At 44.6% G+C, this 23,271-nt stretch overlaps 1 protein-coding gene across 1 annotated transcript in view; it reads right to left on the bottom strand.

The window, feature by feature from the left end:
- Positions 1-23,271, bottom strand: part of LOC109912227 (acyl-CoA dehydrogenase family member 11) — a 145,479-nt gene that overhangs the window by 98,808 nt on the left and 23,400 nt on the right. The window contains 5 exon segments of the mRNA XM_048609168.1: positions 2,178-2,255; positions 7,468-7,594; positions 9,846-9,938; positions 15,065-15,186; positions 19,807-19,971. Of these exon segments, the coding sequence (XP_048465125.1) occupies positions 2,178-2,255; positions 7,468-7,594; positions 9,846-9,938; positions 15,065-15,186; positions 19,807-19,971 (585 nt within the window).

Below are 23,271 nucleotides of genomic sequence, written 5' to 3'. Positions count from 1 at the left end.
ACACACACACACACACACACACACACACACACACACACACACGCCTTTCACTTTAAAATGTAAAGGGGTAATTTACAGCATATATATTGTAACACCTTTCTGAAACTTTGGAAGTGTGATGAAAGATGTATGTTATACATATTATATTTTGAGATTTTGATATTAAAATAGAGGCAAACAAATACGGGTCATTGTTGTGAATGTTCTTTTTTAAAAGACAGGTCAGAAAGTCATGTGAAACAGTTTCTCAAGTGCATCAATTCCAAGAAAGCATGTCATTGAGCCACAGAGTCATACAGCATAGAAACAGACCCTTCGGTCCAACCAGTCCATGCCGAACATAATCCAAACTAAACTAGTCCCACCTGCCTGCACTTGGTCCATGTTCCTCCAAACATTTCCTATTCATGCACTTATCCTAATGTCTTTTAAACGTTGTAACTGTACCTACATCCACTACTTCCTCTGGAAGTTCAGTCCACACATGAACCATTCTCTGTGTAAAACAGTTGCCCCTCATGTTTTTTAAATCTTTCTCCTCACACCTTAAAAAATATGCTTCCTCGTCTTGAAATCCCCCACCCTAAGGAAAAGACACCTGCCATTCACCTTATCTATACCCCTCATGATTTTGTAAGCCTCAAAAAAGTCACCCCTCAACCTCCCACGCTTCAGTGAAAAAAGTCCCAGCTTATCAGTCTCTCCTTATAGCTTAGACCCTGTATTCCTGGCAACATCTTTTCTGAATGCTCTTCAGCTTAATAATCTCCTTCCTATACCAGGGCAACCAGAAATGGACATAAAACTCCAGAAGAGGCCTTACTGATGTCCCAACTCCTATACTCAAAGGTCTGAGCAATGAAAGCAAGCGCGCTAAATGCCTGCTTAACCTGTCTATTCGTGACACAAACTTCAAAGAATTATGTACCTGAACCCCTAGGTCTCTCTGCTCTATAATACTACCTAAGGCCCTACTTTTAATTGCATAAATCCTATGACTGTAGCCAAGTGCCTGGGAGAACCTCTGTATTGATAATGAATAAAAAGTATTTAAACTGAGGAGTTTACACAGACCAAGAGCTTGTTTTGATTTCAGAACATACGGCTCAAAGTCCCAGATCAGAAGAACCAGGATTACATCTCAGAAGGGGCTCTCCTTACAGGATAATCTAGCTTCACCCAACAGGAAGAACCAAGCTTTCAGTTCAGGGTGACCAGTCAACCTCTCTGAAATGGTTTGATGTGTGTAACTTCCAAAGCAGGAAACACTGGATAGAAATCACAAGTCATTAGATGTCAGAAAAATTTGGTGACTGGAATTGTGAACATCTCATGCTAGCAAACTCAGAAAGGAATTGTAAAACATAGCCATAGTCCAAGGAAAAGAAACTGGGAGGAGTCAGTCCAAGTAAAACTTTGGTGTCAAGGTAAACAACAGTGTTGGGGAACAGGTTAAAACTTTGGTTTGCTATTTGTGTTTCTAACAGAGCTTTGTTTTTCCTCCTTCCGAGTAGTAAGCTTTTTACTTTAAATGCATTCACAGGATGAGGGCAAGGCCAGCACTCATTGCCCATCCCTAATTATCCAGAGGGCAGTTAAAAGTCAATCATGTTACTGTGGGTCTGGAGTCACATGTAGACCAGATGGCAATTACCTTCCCAAAAGGGCCTTCCAGATGAGTTTTCCGACAATCGATTCATGGTCATCATTACATTCTTAATTCCAGATTTTTATTGAATTCAAATTCCACCATCTGCCATGGTGGGATTCAAACCTGGGTCCCCAGAACATTATCCGGCTTTTTGGATTAATAGTCTAGCGATAACACCACTGAGGCGTTGCCATCAACCCCCTAATTCTGTGATTAAAGCAGCTTTGTGTGACAGTGTTTCAGTAACTAACCATCACAGTAACCAACCACAAAACAAACTTATGGTCTGTCAAGTTAGATTTGCTTTCAGGGATCTGACTTGTCCAGTAACACCATCAACTGGATCGTCCCAGGAGACTGAATCTACACAACAAGAGGTACAGAAACTTCAGCCATTGTCCCCAGGCACCATGAAACAAAACAAAACCATAATAATTCTATAAATGTCACAATTGTAACAAACCTTTCCTGCTCCATGGGGATCATAATGACAATTATAAAGAGCAAAAATTCACTTCAAACTTACCTTCAATGCCTCTATAATGGGAGGTTTCTTCCACCTGAGGATTGATTGCACATTTGCAGCATAGTACGTTGCGATGTCCTGGATAAAAATAAACAGCACTGTGTGAATGATAGAAATACCAGAATGTAGAATGACCAGCCACGACACAGAGTACCCACCAAGCTTCATAACACACAGGAACGCACAGGAATGGCTGGGAGAGTCAGGAGGTTACCGGTTCAAGTCTCACTTCAGCCCAAAGCATTTGGCTCATCCCCGGTACTGAGGGGTCCTGCACTGCTAGAAACACCATGTGGCAGAGTCTTTATTCTTCATATGGGATGTGGGCTTTGCTGCCCGTGGTCAGCATTCATTGCCCATCCTGAATTGGAGATGGCAGAGATAACAGGTGACTTGAAAGCCAAAGTTTAAAATCAAACATTTTTTTCCCAGGATCCAATGTCGGTTGCTAAGCGTGCTGCTCAGTTCAGGAACAGGACTCAATGCGGTTTAGGCCTGGGAGCAAATGTTTGGATTAGCTCAGCGTACTGAGCACAGAAAGTGTGAGACCAGACAGAACTGCATTGGGATAGCTAGGGTCAGGAGCAACACCCGCATGGATAGGATGAACAGGGTTAGGTGTGTAGCCAGATGACATTACAATTGTTGTAATGATGGCACAATTTAGAGATTGGAAAGACTCCAAGGTTGTGAACAAACTGACTTCGCCTCAGACTGTTCCCCAAAAGATGGGGAGAGTTAGCCGCTTGGGAATGGAGTTTGGAGCAATGAGTTCGAAAACATGTTTTTAATTTCCGCGGAGAGGCCTGGAAGCCAATCGGGAACATGTACGTTTTAGGAAGTGGCTTGGGAAAAGCCAACGGTTGGTGACAGGAGAGAAATGGGAGGCAGGGGTCGGGGTGGGGAGGAGAGTGGAGGAGCTGGAAAGCGAGAATGGGTTTGAACAAAAGATACTTTAGAGACAGAGGAGGTTGTGAGGTTTAGGGCATTCCGTGGCCTCTGAGCCAAGTTCAAATCTTACCCCAGGGCTTGATGGCCATTTAATCATAACACAGGCAAATTTTTTTTATTCAATCATGGGAAGCGGGCATCATTGGCTGGGCCCAGCATTTATTGTCCATCCCTGGTTACCCTTGAGAAGGTGGTGATGAGCTGCCTCCTTAAACAATTGCACTTGCTGTGGGTTGAACCACAATGCCCTGAGGAAGGGAATTCCAGGATTTTGATGCACAACTGTGAAGGAACGGCGATATACTTCCAGGTCAGGATGGTGAGTGACTTGGAGAGGGAACTTGCAGGGGGTGGTATTCCCATGTATCGGCTGACTTGGTCCTTCTAGACAGAAGTGGTCATGGGTTTGGAAGGTGCTGTGTGAAGATCTTTGGTGAATTTCTGCAGTGCATCTTGTAGATAGTACACACTGCTGCTACTGAGCGTCGGTGGTGGTGGGAGTGGATGTCTGTAGATGTGGCGCCAATCATGCGGAATGCATTGTCCTAGATGGTGTCAAGCTTGTCGATCAATTATCAATCTGCAACTCCCTCTAACACACTCTAACAGCAAGGAGGCAAAAAATGAAAGAGATTCTGGGTCTGCCATTGTGATGGAAGGAATGTAGAGGGTATGGACCATGTGCAGGCTGATGGGGTTAGTTTAGAATGGCATCATAGTTGGCACAGACATGGTGGGCCGAAGGGCCTGGTCCTGTGCTGTACTGCTTTGCGTTCTATAAATGTCAGAGATTCCACCATCACTTTAGACAACAACATGTAAAAAAGTGCACGTTGCCCTAGCAACATTGGCAATGCAGGCTATGCAGTGAAGATTCAGCAAACAGATTCCTGGGACGGTAGAACTGACATATAAAGACAGACTGGCTCGATTAGGAGGTTAGAAGAATGAAGGGTGATCTCATAGAAACCTATAAAATTCCAAAAGGACTGGACAGGGGAGATGCAGGATGGATTTTCCCGATGCCTGGGGGGTCCAGAGCCAGGGGTCACGGTGTAAGAACGCAGGGCACGTCTTTTAAAACTGAGACGCGGAGAAACGTCTTCACCTAGAGAGTGGCGAGCCTGTGGAATTCTCTGCCACAGAAAGCGGTTGAGGCCAAAACACTGAATGTTTTCAAGGAGTAAATGAATATAGTTCTTAGTGCTAAAGGGATCGATGGATATGGGGAGAAAGTGGGAACAGGGGACTGAGTTGGATGATCAGCCACGATCATAACAAATGGTAGAGCAGGCTCAAAGGGCTGAATGGCCTATTCCAGCTCCTATTTTCTATGTTTCTAAGACTCTGTGAGTGATGTGTAACAAATGCACTGTCTGTCCTGAGGATCCCGAACCCACAAGGTCTGAGGGGGAATGTGCTTTGACTGCCACCTTGTGGCCACTTGCAGCTTGTACACATTCTACACAGGATTTCTTGAGCTTTTAATTCATTCCTCAAGAGAAACCAACTGTAAAATAGACTCGACCCAGAGAGCTTCGTAAAACAGCCATGAATTTCGATCAGAGTCTTAAGGAACAATCACAAATAGAAGGTACAAAAACAGAATCTGCTGGAAAAGCTCAGCAGGTCTGGCAGCATCTGTGAAGAAAAGAAATCAGAGTTAATGTTTCGGGTCCAGTGACTCTTCCTCAGAACAAACAGAAGGTGGAAGGTTCGGGAGAGGGCAGAGTTTAACCTGAGTCAAGTTTCCACCACTGGGTACAGTTAACCTACAATCTGCAAAAATTGCTCCTTCGGACGTTGTTAAAGCTTGGATAAAAATAACCTCCCTGGTTTTGGAGGAGGTCTCACAGATGGTGCTCAGGTGTGTGTGTGTGTGTGTGTGTAGAAAGAGAACAACTTGTGGGGACACTGGGATCAAGACCAGCAGCTGAAGGGTCAGCAAGACTTGCCAGTCCCACCCCATGCCACCTCCATCAGGGAAGCTTGGTACCACGTGGGCAATGGACATGCTAGGAGGGTTCCAGTGGGGTGAAGGATCACCGAGGATGTGGTGGGGAGCGTTGGGAGGTAGTGTGGTCAGTCATAGACTGCCAGCTGTTCGTGGCAAGGCAGGGCAGGACAGGGCTTAGGGGATGGGGGAGCGGATAGCTGTGCCCAATTCTCGGTGTACCCCAGGACGAAGGGGAGTGATGACGGGATGGGGAGTCGCAGGGGTAAAAGGGGAACAGGGTGCTGTTGGAAGGGCAGAGCTGTGGTTTTCAGCAGGTAACTCCCTTCCCCATTCCAGGGCCCTTTGAACGAGGGTCATTTTTCCCACCATTCCCCCCCCCTTACCTCCCCTATCACCCCACTCCTGCCAACTGCCCTCGATCTACCCAGCACGGGTTTTCTCAATATTCCACCCCCAGGCTAAGCCCCTGCACATGCCTCTGGGGAGGTCCCAGCAAGGGGGGGCAGGGGCAGGACAGGCCATTAAGTGGGAATTAATTGCCCTCTTCTGCCTGAGGCAGAAAGATGGGCAATGTGCCCCTGCCTCCTGCCCTGTTAGCCACATCTGCCACAGAGAAGGTACAAGATGCCTGCAATGTGGGAGCTCTGGCGTGTTGTGTGTCCAGGACATGGGAAAGGTTTCCAGCTGCATTCCCTCAAACCTGAGGCTTTCCAAACACGAGGATCAGCGGACGACAGGCCGGTGCATGTAGGAAGATGTCCACAGCTGGTTACCACATAAATCAAGAGTCCTCAGCCTCTGGCTTTGCAGGCACAAGCAGCTCTTTGGACTGACAACTGCAAAGTAACATTCACGCCTTACAAATACCAGGCAATGACCACTTCCAATGAGAGACAATCTAACCACTGCCCCTTGACATTCAATGGTGTTACTATCAAGGACAACATCCCGATGGTCAACATTGACAAGAAACTCAACTGGGCTCACCATATAAACACAGTGGCTTCAACAGCAGGTCACAGGTTAGGAGTACTACAGTGAGTAACTCACCTCCTGACTCCTCAAAGCCTGTCCACCATCTATAGGGCCCAAGTCAGGAGTGTGATGGAATACTCCCCACTTGCCTGGATGAGCACAGTTCCAACAACACTCAAGAGGCTTAAAACCTACCCTCCATCATAAGGTCAGAAGTGAGGATGTTCATCGATGATTGCACAATGTTCAGCACCATTCGCGACTCCTCAGATACTGAAGCAGTCCAGGTTCAACTGCAACAAGATCTGGAACAATATCGAGGCTTGGTCTGACCAGTGGGAAGTAATATTCTTGCCACACATATGCCAGGCTATGACCATCACAATAAGAGACAATCTAACCACCGTCCCTTGACATTCAATGGTGTTGACATCACTGAATCCCCCATTATCAACATCCTGGGGGTTACCATTGACTAGAAACACAACTGGACTCACTACATAAACAAAGTGGCTACAAGAGCAGGTCAGAAGCTGGGAATACTGTGGCGAGTAACACACTTCCTGACTCCCCAAAGCCTGTCTACCATCTATATGGCACAAGTCAGGAGTGTGATGGGATACTCCGCACTTGCCTGGATGAGTGCAGCCCCAAAAACACTCAAGAAGCTTGACACCATCCAGGACAAAGCAGCCTGATTGATTGGCATCAATCCACAAGCATCCACTCCCTCCACCACCAACGCTCAGTAGCAGCAGAGTGTACTATCTACAAGATGCATTGCAGAAAAAACAAGGATTAAATCCAGCTGGTCTTTAGGATCTGGATTGCACTGCCTGAGAATGGAGGGGAGGCAGATTGAATGGCAAGGACCTAAGATACAGCAGCAGACTGCATAACTCAATTCTGAAAGGATATCAGGTTATTATCTGAAGTTAAAGTCTCTGCAGGTGAAGGGATAGAGGAGTGGCACAAGAAACGTTTCTTTTGCTGGGAGATAGCCAGATACAATGGGCCAAATGGCCTCCTGGGAGGTAACCATTCAAGGATTCCCTGATAACTGCGGCTGACGTTGATAATGCAAGTGGACCCTCAGGGTTTGGTAAAAGCCGAAAGAACTGCGGATGCTGTAAATCAGGAACAAAAACAGAAGTTGCTGGAAAAGCTCAGCAGGTCTGGCAGCATCTGTGAAGAAAAAAAAAATCAACGTCAATGTTTTGCATCGTGTGACCCTTCTGTTGTGAGTTCTGAGGAAAGGTCACCGGACCCGAAACGTTAACTCTGATTTCTTTCCTTCACAGATGCTGCCAGACCTGCTGAGCTTTTCCAGAAACTTCTGTTTTTGTCTCAGGGTTTGGTAGCTGAGTTTTGTCAATGGTTCACCATGCAGGAGCTAACATCCCATACCTGCTCTGCTGGGTACAGGTGCCGTCTACTGAACTCTCTCAGCTGCTGAAGGACACTCTCACCCAGGACTGACGGCTGGAACATGATTCTTGTCCGGGGAAAATCTGCCTTCAGTGATTCCATTTTCCTAAATCAGAAAGGATTACAGGATTACCATCCACTCAACAACAGTCAGACTTGAGGTCACAGCTTTGAGGTTTACAGTCTGGGCTCTGACAGAGCAGTCCCTCCAAAGTTCACTCGGCAGCGCCACTGTGATTCCCAAACTTGAGTGTTTCATTCAGAGTGGGAAGGTCCCGAGAAACCTTTAGGATTACATTATAAGTGAATATCTTTACCAATCAGCCTTCAAACGAGTTAGGCCAAAGAGCCTCTTTCTGTGCTGTGTTACTCTATGAGTCAATAAAATCCATGTATCAAAATTTATAAATAATGGATAGATTAAAGGTTTGGTTTATTGACAAATCATCATGGTGACAGAGACCAGACTGTGATGAAATACGAATAAAATAAACCACTATAATTCTTAACAGAGTTACAGTAATCATTGAAGGAAAAATAACGTACACGACAATAAAAAAAAAAAATTTGCTGATGATCATTTCAGGATTCAAAATGTGGGTCTCCCTAATCTGCGGAATTGAATCGCAGAATGGGTACAAAACTGAGTAAGGCCATTCACCCATCGTGTCCGTCCTAACTCTCTACAAGTGCAGCTCACCAAGTCCCACTCCCTCACCTGTTTCCCGGTGGCCCTGGAAATGTTTTCACCTTCAGGTAATGTGTTCATTTTCTTTTAAAAGCCATGATTTAAAAGCCTCCACACATTTAGGCAGTGCGTTCCGAACCGCTCGCTGTTTTTTTTTTGAAAAAAAGGTCTCTCCTCATGTCTCCATTGCTTCGTTTTGCCGATCAATGCCTTCTCGTTCTCAATCCTTCTGCCAGTGTTTCTGAAAGTGTTTCTCACTACCTCCTCTGTCCAGACCCCTCATGATTTTGAGCACCTTGATTAAATCACCCATTCACCTTCTCCTCTCCAAGCAGAACAGCCCCTGATTTTCCAGTTAACCCACAGTAACTGAAGCTCCTCATTTCTGCAACAATTCTCATCGAGATCTTCTGCCTCATTTTTAATGGCCTCATATCTTTCCAAAAGTCTGGTGCCCAGAAACGCATTCAAAACTCCACTGTATTAAGCTTTATCTTCACTCCTTTGCCTTTGTATCCTATAGTCCTCTTTATTCTAGATTCATTTACGGAATCTCATTAATTCTATCGAAAATTTGCTTCCAAATAATCTAATGAAAGGAATATCTTGCGAGATCAGCTGACAGCTGCACAGGTACATTGCCTTTAAAGGGCTCAACATGCTTTATGTGTACAATCCTGTGCCTACCAGTTAGTCTGCTTTGTGTTTGCCAGTTGCACTCAAACAGAAATCAGCTGGTTTACTGTAACGTCTGCTTCATGACTTACAATGTGTTTCACTGTTTTAAATGAGTTAGTCAATCAGATGAGAAATTAGGAGACCATTATCATTAACATGACAGTGACCTCACTCAAATCACAAGAGATGAGATCCTTGGTGAAGCTTTGCTTCAAAAATAAATTTCCTAAAATCTACCCTTTATTGTTTTCCAGCTCCCTAAACCACTCCCCAGCTGATCCAGTGTATTTATCCATTACCCAGCATACCATCAAGGCAGACTTTGGGATAGTCCAACCCCTTAGTTCCTAGAGGGGAATCTTAATTTCTCACTGGTGGAGAGTTTGGAAATTGGAAGGTCTTGGTAATTCGCAACACTGCAAGGAATGGTCTAACTTCCCCTCAATCAAGTAAAACCTCTGCCTGTTCAAAGGGCTGGAAACAGGGTGATGTGTGTGCACTGAGAGCCATGAGCTGTACCTCCTTACCACCTCTTCCATCCCCACAAATCACTCATGTGGCACCACGGGCCTCCTGAAATCTGATGGCACTTCCAGCGGCAGCCATATCTGTGCCATGGCGCTGTCGAGTGCGAGAACGGCTAGCCTCTGGGTGGCTGGCAGGTCTAACTGCGAGTGACCTGCGCTCTTAATCGCAAGGGAAGGCTCACTGGTGACCTGGGGGTTTGCCAACGACAGCTGATGGACCTCCTCTTAAAAGTGTCTGAGCAGTTCTCCCCAACTCTCCCGCTATCTGATGTGACCCTCACTCCCCCCCACCAGCAAGACTCTGCCTCTAATTGGCGCTGCTTCACTTGACATTTGGTCAGGGCACAATGGCAAGGTCACGATAGTAGGCACCCAGCCTTCAGTTCATGATCCCTATCCATCATCTCCAACTGACAAACAACTGGTGTGCGTGGACTCTGGAGTAAAGACAAGATCAGTCTCACCTGGAAGAGAAACCACCCACTGTGAAGGTGAAGCGTAACCAATTGCCAGCGTTATCAGAATGACACTTAACATCATCGAGGGACAGCCGAGTTTATATTATCTAATTGGAAGAGAGACAGCGAAGGTGAAAAAGACAGCATCGGTGAAAAAGGCAAAAACAAAGACAATGGAATCTATGGCAGGGTTGGGGGTTGGGTCTCCCAGCTGCTCCCTTCATTGTGTTGGGGAACGATTGGAAAAATTTAGACTTGCATCCAGCAGATCCCCACACTTGTAGGAGGGAGTCACGTACACGGCAAGTGAGAGTCAGGGATGTGGCATCCATACTGTCACACTGATTCGGATGGCCTGCAACTCATACTGAGCAGGACTCGCTGCCGTGAGTTAAAAACCTCTCAATTTCACTTTACGTTTCTGATTTTCAAAACACACCTTCCACGTTCTGCCAATTTATTGCAAACATGCCGAAGTTGCAACATGCACAGCCTGCCCTCGGGAATTAGTAAGAGCTCCAACAGGACCAAGGGAATGCAAATCAAATATAAGATTTGACGTGAATCAGCCCAAGCTGGCTGTGATCAGTCATTGCAGACCAGACCTCAGTGCAAATCCAAAACAGACAGGGACGACAGAAATTAGACAGTCAGTACAAACAATAGGAAGGACCGAGAAGGAAAGACAGTGTAGGTTTTACTGGAAACTACAAAGTACATACTAACCGTTCGGGATGTGAACATGGAGCAATGTGATTGAATAACACAGTCACGAGTACTAAATTGGAATGTCAACTATGCAAACACAGTCAGGTACAGGTAGGGGTGAGTAAATGTGTAACCTTTTGCTTGGAAATGATTCTCTGCAGGAATAGTCAATTGGAAGTTTGTTTTCTATAAAAATGGTATAAAACCTTTCTTCAGATTCAGCTTTAAACCATTTTTTTTGATGTGTACATCTCGCATGCACACATGAATAAGCGTCAAACTGAGGAACCAAAGTCTTGTTGGGTCTGAGAGGAAATAAAAGGTGAACTCATGCTTCCAGAAGCGAGTCAACAGCGAAACCTGACAGTGAAATGTTAACCCCACAAGAAAGGAAAAAATGAAAAGCAAGCTGGAGTTAACACTGTGTGTACAGCTTGACATTGCTAAGGCTGTACAGAGCGATGTGTGCCCGTCCTCTAACAGTGCTATTACCAATGGCAGGCTTGCGGCCCAGTTTCAGCCAGAGGTTTGACACTCTCACCATAAATGTGCGCATTCTCAGCGCTGGCGTTTCCTAGCAATGATCGAGCGTACACGTCCTGCAGAAATAAAGACACCGTTGTTACAGCGACAGTTTGCAGGATTTGTATTCCTGCAGATTTTAGAAAAATATGCTTTTATAAATTGCATTGAGCATGGTGATGTAGAGGTAATGTCCCTGGGATAATCATAGAGATGTACAGCACAGAAACGGACCCTTCGGTCCAATTTATCTGTGCTGACCAGATATCCTGGATAAATCGAGTGCCATTTGCCAGGATTTGGCGTATTTCCCTCTAAACCCTTCCTATCCATATACCCATCCAGATGCCTTTTAAATGTTGTAATTGTACCAGCCTCCACCATTTCCTCTGGCAGCTCATACCATACACACACCACCCTTAGGTCCCTTGTAAATCTTTCCCCTCTCACCTTAAACCTATGCCCTCTGATTTTGGACTCCCCTACCCTAGGTAAAAGACCTTGTCTATTTACCCTATCCATGCCCTTTATGATTTTATAAATCGCTATAAGGTCACCCCTCAGCGTCTGATGCTCCAGGGAAAATAGCCCTAGCCTATTCAACCTCTCCCTATAGATCAAACCCTCCAACCCTAGCAACATTCTCATAAATCTTTTCTGAACTCTTTCAAGTTTCAGAAAATCCTTCCTACAAGGAGACAAGAATTGTATGCAATACCCCAAAAGTGGCCAAACCAATGTCCTGTACAGTGGTGACATGACCTCCCAACTCCTATACTCAATGCACTGAGCAATAAAAGCAAGCGTACCAAACACCACCTTCACCATCCTGTCTACCTGTGACTCCACTTTCAAGGAACTATGAACCTGCACTCCAAGGTTTCTTTGTTCAGCAACACTCCCCAGGACCTTACCATTAAGTGCATAAGTCTTGCCCTGATGTGCCTTTCCAAAATGCAGCACCTCACATTTATCTAAATTAAACTCCATCTGCCACTCCTCAGCCCATTGGCCCATCTGATCAAGATCCTGTTTTACTCTGAGGTAACCTTTTTCACTGTCCCTACACCTCCAATTTTAGTGTCACCTGCAAACTTACTAACAATACCTCCTATGTTCACAGCCAAATCATTTATATGAATGACAAAAAGCAGTGGACCCAGCACCGATCCTTGTGGCATATCGCTGGTCACAAGCCTCCAGTCTGAAAAGCAAACCTCCATCACCACCTTCTGTCTCCTACCTTTGAGCCAGTTCTGTATCCAAATGGCTAGTTCTCCCAGTATTCCATGTGATCTAACCTTGCTAACCAGTCTACCATGAGGAACCTTGTTGAATGCCTTACTGAAGTCCATATAGATCACATCCACTGCTCTGCCCTCTTCAATCCTCTTTGTTACTTCTTCAAAAACTCAATCAAGTTAGTGAGACACAATTTCCCATACACACGTCAAATCCTGTCCCTCAGGATTCCCTCCAACAACTTGCCCACCACCGGTTGGGTTCACCGATCTATAGTTCCCTGGCTTTTCCTTACCACTTTTCTTAAATAGTCGTACCACATTAGCCAACCTCCAGTCTTCTGGCACCTCACCTGTGGCTATCAACGATACAAATATCTCAGCAAGGGGCCCAGCAATCTCTTCCCTCACTTTCCACAGAGTTCTAGGGAACACCTGATCAGGTCCTGGGGATTGTTCCAACTTTATGCATTTTAAGACGTTTAGCACATCCTCCTCTGCAATTTGGACATTTTTCAAGATGTTCTTATTTATTTCTCAATGTTCTCTACCTTCCATATCCTTCTCCACAGTAAACACTGATGCAAAACACTCATTTAGTATCTCCCCCATCTCCTGTGGTTCCACACTTAGGTGGCCTTGCTGATCTTTAAGGGCCCTATTCTCTCCCTAGTTACTCTTTTGTCCTTAATGTATTTGTAGAATCCCTTTGGATTCTCCTTAACCCTATTTGCCAAAGCTATCTCATGTTCCCTTTTTGCCCTCCTGATTTCCCTCTTAGGTATACTCTACTGCCTTTATACTCTTCTAGGGATTCACTTGATCCCTGCTGTCTATACCTGACATATGCTTCCTTCTTTTTCCTGACCATAACCTCAATTCACCCGGAAGGTTAGACAGGAACATAGGACTGAGTTGCACACAGCAGCTGGTGAAATCTGAATTCAATTAAATAGTCAAGCTGGAATGTGAAGCTAGTCTCAGTCATAGAGACCCCAAAGCTATCATCATTGTTGTAAAAACCCATCTGGTTCACTGATGCTCTTTAAGGAAGGAAATCTGCTGTCCTTACCTGTTCCTACATACATATGAAGAGGTTTGAGTTCAGAAGTAGGGATGTGTTACTATAGTTACATAGGGCTTTGATGAAACAACATCTGGAATATTGTCCACAGTTTTTGTCTCCCTACTTAAGAGAGGATATATTTACCACAGAGTGAATGCAGCAGAGGTTCACTAGGCTGATACCAAGATTGCCAGGACTGTCCTGTGAGGAGAGGTTGCTTCAATTGGGCCCATATTCACTGAAGTTTAGAAGAATGACGGGGTGGGGATCTGATTGAAAATTAAATGTAACCCGGCTAGACACAGCAGATACAGAGAGGATGTTTCTACTGATTGGGGAGTCTAGAACTGGTGGTCACAGGATATGGGGCAAACCATTTTGGATTGAGAGGAGGAAAGATTTCTTCACTCAGAGAGTGGAATTCTCTACATCAGAAGACTATGGGGACTGGGTCACTGAATATATTCAAGGAAGAGATTGATAAATTTTGATAAAGATTGATAAACTTCTCCAATCTACCTTCATTACTGAAGTTCCTCATCCTTGCAACCATTCTTGCCATATTGAAATAGAATCAATTGGAATCATTGATTGTCACCTCAGATGGTACTGGGCTGGAGTAGGCTTTGTATTAACACATTAGACTCCAACTTGATGTGTTTTTAATTCATCCATGGGATGTGGATGTCACTGGTTAGGCAGCATTTATTGCACATCCCTAATTGCCCAGAAGGCAGTTAAGAGTCAATCACATTGCTGTAGGTCTGGAATCATACTTGGCCAGACCAGGTAAGGATGGCAGTCTCCTTCCCTAAGGGACATTATTGAACCAGATGGGTTTTTTTCTGGCAATGGCATCATCTTCCAGATTGTATTGAATTCAAATTTCACCATCTGCTATTCTGGTCTTCAAACTATGGCCTGTAGCACATGAGCTGAATTTCTGGATTAGCAGTCCAGCGATAATACCGCTGGGCCGTGACCTCCCTCTCTGGTGTAGATGAACTCTCCCCTTACCTGTCACTTTGGGGCTAGATGGAGTGAATCTTAACTGTGCAGGACAGGGGAGGCTCTAAAGAGAGGTACACCCTGGATTATATTGCACAATTGTCCAACTCAGGCTAGTTCTGATGACAACCAACTAGCATCAATATAGTCTCCTAACCAGAGAGGGAGCACAGGGCAAGGTGACCCAGTGTCATTTGCTAGTCATCTATTTACTGAAGCAGAACTCAGTCTGTCTTACACAATTGTTTATTTGCATTTCACAATCCAATGCAAACTCCAGTTTGCTCCCTCTCCCCTTCTGCAGAAAACCAGCCCTTTAAAAAAACACCTCACTGAACTGAAGTAGCTCTCTATTATCTCAGGAGCATATCCTGATTCATTCATAAAAGGGGCCATTATTTACCAGATTGTCATCCAAGTCATGGTGAAATTGCCTCGTTTGGACACTGAAACTCCCCCCCCCCCGTGGTCAGTGTGTAAGAGTACAGCGGAAATCCACAGGTAAGCACCAACAGTGGGCTATCAGGATCCTGCAGCATGTTAAACCGTCCAAGCCTATTAGCAGCAGGGGCCCTGCTTTAGTAAATGAAAAGCATTGCTTCCAGGCAGCCAATATTCCCCAATCCTTTCCACATCCTAAAGGAGTGACTCCAGCCTTTAGCACAGAACAAAACCTTTACCTGCAGAACGGAAGCAACTTTGAAAAAGGACAGAGCCAGAAAGAAGTTCCAATTGGACAGAGGAACAGACAGACCTCGGCAGCGGCCGTATGTAGAGGTGAGCTCTCCACAGGATGGGATTCCTGGAAAGTAAAAGAAAGCAGGAAAACCTGAAGCAAACAGTTCACTTCGGATCCCCACTGAAATGCCGGACAATAGACTGGACTCGTGACTGTAATTGTTTGGTACGACACAGGAGCAAAGAGCAAGTGTAGGCCACTCGGCCCCTTGAGCCTGCTCTCCCATTCAATAATAACATGGTGATCTGATTATAACCTCAACTCTACATTCCTGCGTATCCCCCCATAATCTTCCTACCCCTTGGTAATCAAGAATCTTGGCCTTAAAAATATTTATAGATTCTGCATTCCCTGTCTTTTAAGGAAGGGAATTCCCAAGACTCACAACCGTCCGAGAGAAATATACCCCTCCCTATTTTAAATGGGTACTTCCTCATTTGTAGAGGAGAACAACCTAACCTTCTCCGAACTGGTCTTGTAGCTAAAATCCCTCATCTGTAGAACCATTCTGGTGAATCTCCTCTGCACCATCTCCAGGAATGTGATACGAAGTGTGATGGACAGAACAGAGCACAAAACTCCAGTTATGCTCTAATCCGGATTTTATAAAGATTAAAAGTAGGATTTCCCTCCTTTTGTATCCAAGCCATTATGTTACTCCGAGTGTTTCTCCCTTCCTCTCCCTGGGTCTGACCCAGGAAAATCCCGTCAACATCGTTCAGAAATGTAAATGCATTACAATGTGGAGGAGGTGCCCATGCATTATCAAGGAGAGTAAAAGTCTTGTATCCACTTTATTTGCAACACTGTCACAGTGTCAGTGAACTATCCCAATTGGCCCCACTTGGGGCTTTAATGATGTAAAGGTGCTCCTGGCCTCTGTGGCGCATTCCTGCCCTTGAGAGTGTGTCGCAAAACCATCCTGATGTGCTGGCTGCCAATGTTCCCAGCCCCTCCCCACTCCCCACCAATACCTGGGGGGACACCAAGAGACTCCATTGGTTGAAGTGCAATAATTGGCCTCAATGCTGGTGATTCAGGGAGTGGGGAGCATTTGCCTGCATTTCTGCTCTCCATTTCCAACCAATCCCATATCGTGCTGAAATGCATTTTACAATGAGTTCAACACTGGCAGATGGTGGGGCTGCCCCCTGGGTCCAACACAAAAAGAAATGGCCTATGCTCAGAGCTGATTAGGTTGGACAATATTGGAATATAATGCATATTGCACCTTTAGTAACTTACCCTCCACATCCTGAAAGACAATGTCACTGCTATGTCCTGGGAAGGGAATTCCACTGGGCCAGTAGAAAGGCATACAGGCATAGGCCAGGTCAGCAATAGGATTGCCAATGGTGGAGAGCTCCCAGTCTAACAGAGCAACGACTCGAGCCTGGGGCTTAAACACATCACTCCTAGTGAGTGAGAGGGACAACAAGGCAACTTTTTCACAGAGAGTGGTTTTCATATGGAATGAACTGCCAGAAGAAGTGGCAGATGAGAGGACAGTGACAGCATATAAAAGACATTTGGACAGGTACGTGAATAGGAAAGATTTAGAGAGATATGGGCCAAAAGCAGGCAGGTTTGACTCATACAGTTTGAGAGACTTGGTCGGCATGGGCAAGTTGGACCAAAGGTTTTGTTTCCATGCTGTGTGACTCTATGAATCTATAAACACATACATGGTGTGTGTATTTGAATCATATTATATACCACTTTGATACAAGATGAGGAGAATGGGTTTTACTCTGAGGGTTTTGGGGTCTGTTTAGCTCAGTTGGCTGGATGGTTGGTTTGCGAAGAGGTGTGATGCCAACAGCATGGGTTCAATTCCCATCACCAGCTGAGGTTACATGAAGGACTCTCCTTCTCAACTTCTCCCCTCACCTGAGGTACAGTGGCCCTCAGCTTAAACGACCACCAGTCATCTCTCTCGCTGATGAGTATTAGCATCAACTGGGTCTGTAAAGGGTTTTGCAGGGAAAAGGGTTGAATGTTTCTTTATGTTGTTTATGTTAAGATGCTTATACGTTTTTGTGTGCGAGAGAGCAGCTCTATGGTCTGGTAAAACTACGGCGACATGACTTGACTCTGAGGGTTATGCATCTCTGGAATTCTTGACTCCAGACTGCTGTAGAGGCTTAGTCTTTAAGTATCATTAAGGCAGAGATTGATGGGTTTCTGATTGCCAATGGCATCCAGGGTTATGGGGATGGGGTGGGCAAAAGGCTTTGAAGTGTTTGATCAGCCATGGTTGTATTGAATAGTGGGACAGGCTCAATGATCTGAATGCCCTACCCCATTCCTTTTTGTGTGTGTTACAAAGGCAATTGTCAAAATCACAAGGAACAAACTGATCTCTCTCTCTGCCTTTGGGAATGTGGAAGACAATCTGTAAAGAACATAAGGAACAGGAATGGGAGAAGGCCATTCAGCCCACCAGGCCTGCTTCGCTATTCAATAAGACCATGAATGATCTTCTACCTCACCCCTGCATTCTAACATTACCCCCACATCTCTTTGTACCAAAAAAAAAAATCTATCAACCCCTGCCTTGAACATAATCAAAGACTGAGCACCCCTTATCCTCTGGGCCAGAAAATTACAAGGATCCACAACCCTTTGCGTGAAGAAAGTTCTCCTTCTGCCAGTCCTAAATGATCATCTTCTTTTTCTGAAATGGGGAGCCGTGTTCCCCAACCATTTTTCAGAGGCTACCCTGTCAAACCCCTCCAGCAATGTATATTTATCAATTAGATCATCCCTCATTATTCTAAATTGCAGCCAATACATGACTGGTCTACTGAATTGCACTTCATCAGTCAATCTCATCATCCCAACAAATCAGTTTGCTGAACCTTTCTTGGGCTCACTCCAGGGGAAATATGTCCTTCCTTAAGTAAGGAGACAAATCTACACACAACCCTCCAGGTGTAGCTCCAACAAATCACCATTAACTGACAGCTATGCTCTGGGAGTACTGTCGGACTATGAGGTACTCCAAAACATGCAAACCTGATAAAGTAGGAGGAGATGGTGCATTGGGAATGTCACTAGACTAGTGTTCAGATCCCAGTTGATGGTAATTCTGATTAAGACAGGTCTCAGAGTTAAACCTGGCTTGATAGACCATAAGTTTTATCTTTGCAGTTTGATTACTTTGGCGAACAGTCATTGAACATGCTCGCTTGAGGCTGCTAATGTACTTGGCACAAAACAACACAAGTCCATTCCACAAAAAAAAAAGCCATATCTACACACACACATACACACTCACACACAAAAACGTATAAATATCGTAACATAAACAGCAAAAAGAAACACTCAACCCTTTTCCTTCCAAAATCCTTTACAGACCCAATGAACTTGCTAATTTCTTCCTCAAATTACTCATTTTAGCTTTTGTCCTTGGACTGCTAAAGCAGTTTAAAACTGTTTCCAATTCTGACAGTCTGGTGACCTCTACAAACTCCAAAACTGCCCTCTCCTCATCTGAACACAACCGTCTACAAGCCCTCAATTCATCTGTTTCCGAGTAAATTATTGTTTATTCAGCAATTAACTACCTCTGAGCGAGGAGGACCGGGTTCAATTCCTACCTGCTCCGGAGATGAATCAGAACAACCCTGATCATTTTATTTCTCCAGACCTTCTATTTTTTTCTAATCAACCTGTTCAGACATGTTATTATACACCTCTGGAGCAGGAAGGACTTGAATACCTCCCAGTCCAGAGGTAGGGACTTTACCTCTATGCCACAAAAGGACCCTCATAACAACTCCGAACAGATTAAAAAAAAACTTCAGCAATTAACTTCCAGGTAGCTGGTTGATTCATTTAGCTTATTTGGAAAAGCTGTCTTTAATTCACTGGTCAAGATGACCTTCTGACCTGTGTTAAAAAAGGTCACCTTCACATAACTGAAATCCCAAATCTATTTTCCTCCACTTCAAAACCCAAACACTAATGCTTTTGAGGTAGGTTCAAATCCCACCACAGCAACTGTATTGAATTTAAACTCAGTTTGTAAAATTTGAAATCAAAGGTTAGTCTTGGTTGATGGTGGCCATGATATTATTATGGATTGTTACTAAAACCTATGTGGTTCACTAAGGACTTTTAGCAAAGGAAATCTGCTGTGGTTACTTGATCTAGCCTATATGTGACTCCAGTCTAGAGCAGGTTTGTAAAATCATGAGACGCATAGATAAGGTGAATGACAAGGGTCTTTTTCCAAGTGTGGGGGAGTTCAAAACCAGGGGGCAAATTTAAAGGTGAGAGGAGAGAGATTTTAAAAAGACACTGGGCACAACTTTTTTTTTTTTACACAGAGAGTGGTTTGTGTATGGAATAGACAGCCAGAGGAAGTGGTGGATGTGGGTACAGTTACAACATTTAAAAGACATTTGGATAAGTTCATGAATAGGATGGATAAGGGCCAAACGCAGGCAGCTGGGACTAGTTTAGTTCGGGAACGTGGTCGATGTGGACTGGGATGGGACCGAAGGGTCTGTTTTCATGCTGTATGACTCCGTGGGTATGACTCAATGACTCTAAAATGTGCTCTGAAAAGTCTATCAAACCATTCAGTTCAGGTGATGGGGAATAAATGGCTGCTTTGCTCCAGTGACACCCCACACCCCACACCCCATGAATGAATAAAAGAGAGAAATGAGTCACCTCAGTGGGGTGAAATATGAAGTTCTCAATCCGGAGGTCACCATGGACTATCACCGCCTCCTGTTCATTATTCGGTAAATTGTTGAGCAACCATTCTGAGAGCTTTTTCATGGCAGTAACATCAGCCGAAGCAGCTGCCTTATACTGCGCTGTCCATGTTAATACCTGGGTTCAGGGACAAAAGATTCCACTTAGTTCCAGGACCCTGACTATACTTTCAAACAACATTCATTTGATCGATGCAGCCCTTTCTCAAAGGGTTACACCAGCGCTTTGCAAACCATTTCCTGACCTGGTCCCATTTTAACATTTGACAATGAACATGTCCCCCAACATCAAGTAAAACAGGACACCTATAAATCTGAATGAAACACAGGAATTATTGGAGAAACTCTGCAGGTCTGACAGCATCAGTGGAAAGAGTGTTAGAGTTAACGTTTCAAGCCTGGTGTGAGTCTTCTTCGGAATAAATAAATCAGCTCAGTAGCACTCCATTTATCCAGAATTAGTCGTTTGATAGTACAGAACATGAGTATTGCTGAAAAATATCTTAACATATATAAAAGGGATCTGCATGTTATGGATCAACATGTAACGATACATCAATTAATATAAAATGGACTTTCCTCAAATAATTTGTGAAAAGTGTTGATATTTTATATGCTCACGTAGTTTTCAACTAATCTTACCACAATCCCCAGTGACAGAAGGTTCAGCGATGTCCCCTCCCTCACCTCAAACACACAACAGTCATCAGTTCCTTACACACCCTCCCCCGACCATTTCTCTCACACATCCCTACTTTTTCCTATTACATACCCCCTGACCACCCGTCATACTGACCCCACTCCACCCCCTCCTCATACTGATTCCTGGCTCAGCTGAATGACATTCTGCTTTGTAATTCCCCGCGTTCAGTCGAAGCTACATCTTCTGGCCTCTACCCGTTACAAAATCATCCCTCTCTGGTTAGCCCCTGAAGCCTCTCCTGTGGTTAAAGGTCACTTGGATCTGATGGCAGTAAGTGGTACATAACAGGACATGCTCATTCTGCTACTGAAAAGGCTTCTCCCACTCCCTGCAGATCAGCAGAGGATCACACTGTCAGGACAGCAAGGGTTAAGCTGTTGACTGGGGTTAATTGATGGAATGACAGTGTGAGAGTAAAAGGGTAAGTTGGGAAACGTGTGCTCGATAAACTACCACAAGAAAAGTTCTCCCTAGCCCGAACGCACCAACAGGCTGAGGTCCAACTTGAGACACACTACAACAAATGCAAAATACCATGAATGCTGGGAATCTGAAACAAGCCCAGAGAATGCATCTATGCAGAGAGAGACAGAGTTAACATTTCGAGTCCAATATGACTGTTCTTCAGAATATAGCAATCATAAAAGAAAACGTTAACTCTGTTTCCATCTGTACAGATACTGCCAGACCTGTTGAGTTTCACCAACACTTTCTGTGTTTAACACAAAGTGCAACCTCTGATGCCACATGAGGAGCAGCATGAACTTGGAGTGAAAAGCCCATCATTCTACACTGAGAGATAGGAACTGCCGATGCTGGAGTCAGAAATAACACAGTATGGAGCTACAGAAACACAACAGGCCAGGCAGCATCAGAGGAGCAGGAAAGCTGACGTTTTGGGTCTGGACCCTTCTTCAGAAATGGGGGAGGGGAAGGGGGCTCTGAAATAAATAGAGAGGGGGAGGCGGTGATAGAAGGTGAATAGTGGAGCATCCTTGATCTGTCGGTCTTCTCTCCCACCTATCTGCTCCAATATCCACCTTCTTTAACCACACCCCCCTCTCTCTATTTATTTCAGAGCCCCCTTCCCCTCCCCCATTTCTGAAGAAGGGTCCAGACCCGAAACGTCAGCTTTCCTGCTCCTCTGATGCTGCTTGGCCTGCTGTGTTCATCCAGCTCTACACCTTGTTATCTCATTCTACACTGGCTTTTTCTCCCAAGTTCCTTTACTGGTTCATGCCTGATCTACTGCAATCAAACTGCCTGCCCTCCCTCCCAAAACATTGGTTGAATTCAACAAAGGTGCAACACCTGGACGCATTTATTGGCAGAGAACAGGCTCCCTCATGTGACTATATGTAACTTCTAGAATATGTTGAGTGAGCCACAGTGCGAGCATGACTGATAATCTTAAGTTAGTTGTCAAGTGTAATTCTAAGCACATAAGATTATTGAGCAAGTGCTCACCATTCACAGAATAAAATCTAGCATTAGGGTCCCGACCTGAAAGGTCAGCTTTCCTGCTCCTCTGATGCTGCCTGGCCTGCTGTGTTCATCCAGCTCCACACTGTGTTATCTCTGTCTCCAGCATCTGCAGTTCTTGCTGTCCCTAGCATTAGACATTATGTTTCGCAGTCTGAGGCCGTTTGAGCTTGGCTAGTACACTGTCTATTGCGAACAGCTGGGGGATATACTCTCCATGGTTTTCTTGTGTTCCGTCCTTAAGGGTACATGATGTAAAACTCCAATCAGATGTCTCTTTCTACAGTACTGCTCAAATTCTGTTCTTTCAAGTGTCAATGTGATAAACAGCGGCCAAGCTGCGGGGGATACCATTATCGTAACCATGCTCTTCTTCGAAATATAGTCACAGGATCACTCTTATGTTCAGCAGAGAACACAGATGTGGCCTCTGTTTGACATCTCTTGTTTAACAAGGCATGTAGCATGCTTGCCTTCATTGCTTAGACCTTTAAGTACAGGAGTTGGTACGATATGTTAAGGCTGTACAGGACGTTGGTGAGTCCTCTTCTGGAATACTGTGTGCAATTCTGGTCTCCCTATTATGGGAAGGATATTATTCAGGTGGAGAGGGTTCAGAAGATATTTACCAGGATGTTGCCAGGAATGGAGGGTTTGAGTTATAAGGAGAGACTGGAAAGGCTGGGACATTTTTCACTAGAGTGTAGGAGATTGAGGGGTGACCTTATTGAGGTTTATAAAATTGAGGGCTACGGATGAGTTGAGTGGCCTGTGTCTTTTCCTTAGGGTGGGGGATTTCAAGACTAAGGGGCGTATTTTTAAGGTGAGAAAGATATTAAAAAAAAGACATGAGAGGCAATTTTCTAACATAGAGAGTGGTTCGTGTGTGGAATGAGCTTCCAGAGGAAGTGGCGGGTGTTGTAGTTCAGTCCTCGGGCGAGAATGGCTTTTTCCGTGTCTGTCAGTTTCCTGGCAGAGAGGTTTCTTATCCATACTTAACACATCCATTTCGTATCATATCCATTTCGTATCATATCCATTTCGTATCATATCCATTTCGTATCATATCCATTTCGTATCATATCCATTTCGATCACATCCATACTTATTATATCCATTTCGTATCATATCCATTTCGTATCATATCCATTTCGTATCATATCCATTTCGTATCATATCCATTTCGTATCATATCCATACTTATCATATCCATACTTATCATATCCATACTTA

This window comes from Rhincodon typus, chromosome 2, assembly GCF_021869965.1.
Source record: "Rhincodon typus isolate 14 chromosome 2, sRhiTyp1.1, whole genome shotgun sequence".
Classification (NCBI taxonomy): Eukaryota; Metazoa; Chordata; class Chondrichthyes; order Orectolobiformes; family Rhincodontidae; genus Rhincodon; species Rhincodon typus.
This window is presented reverse-complemented; position numbering and strand designations above follow the sequence as displayed.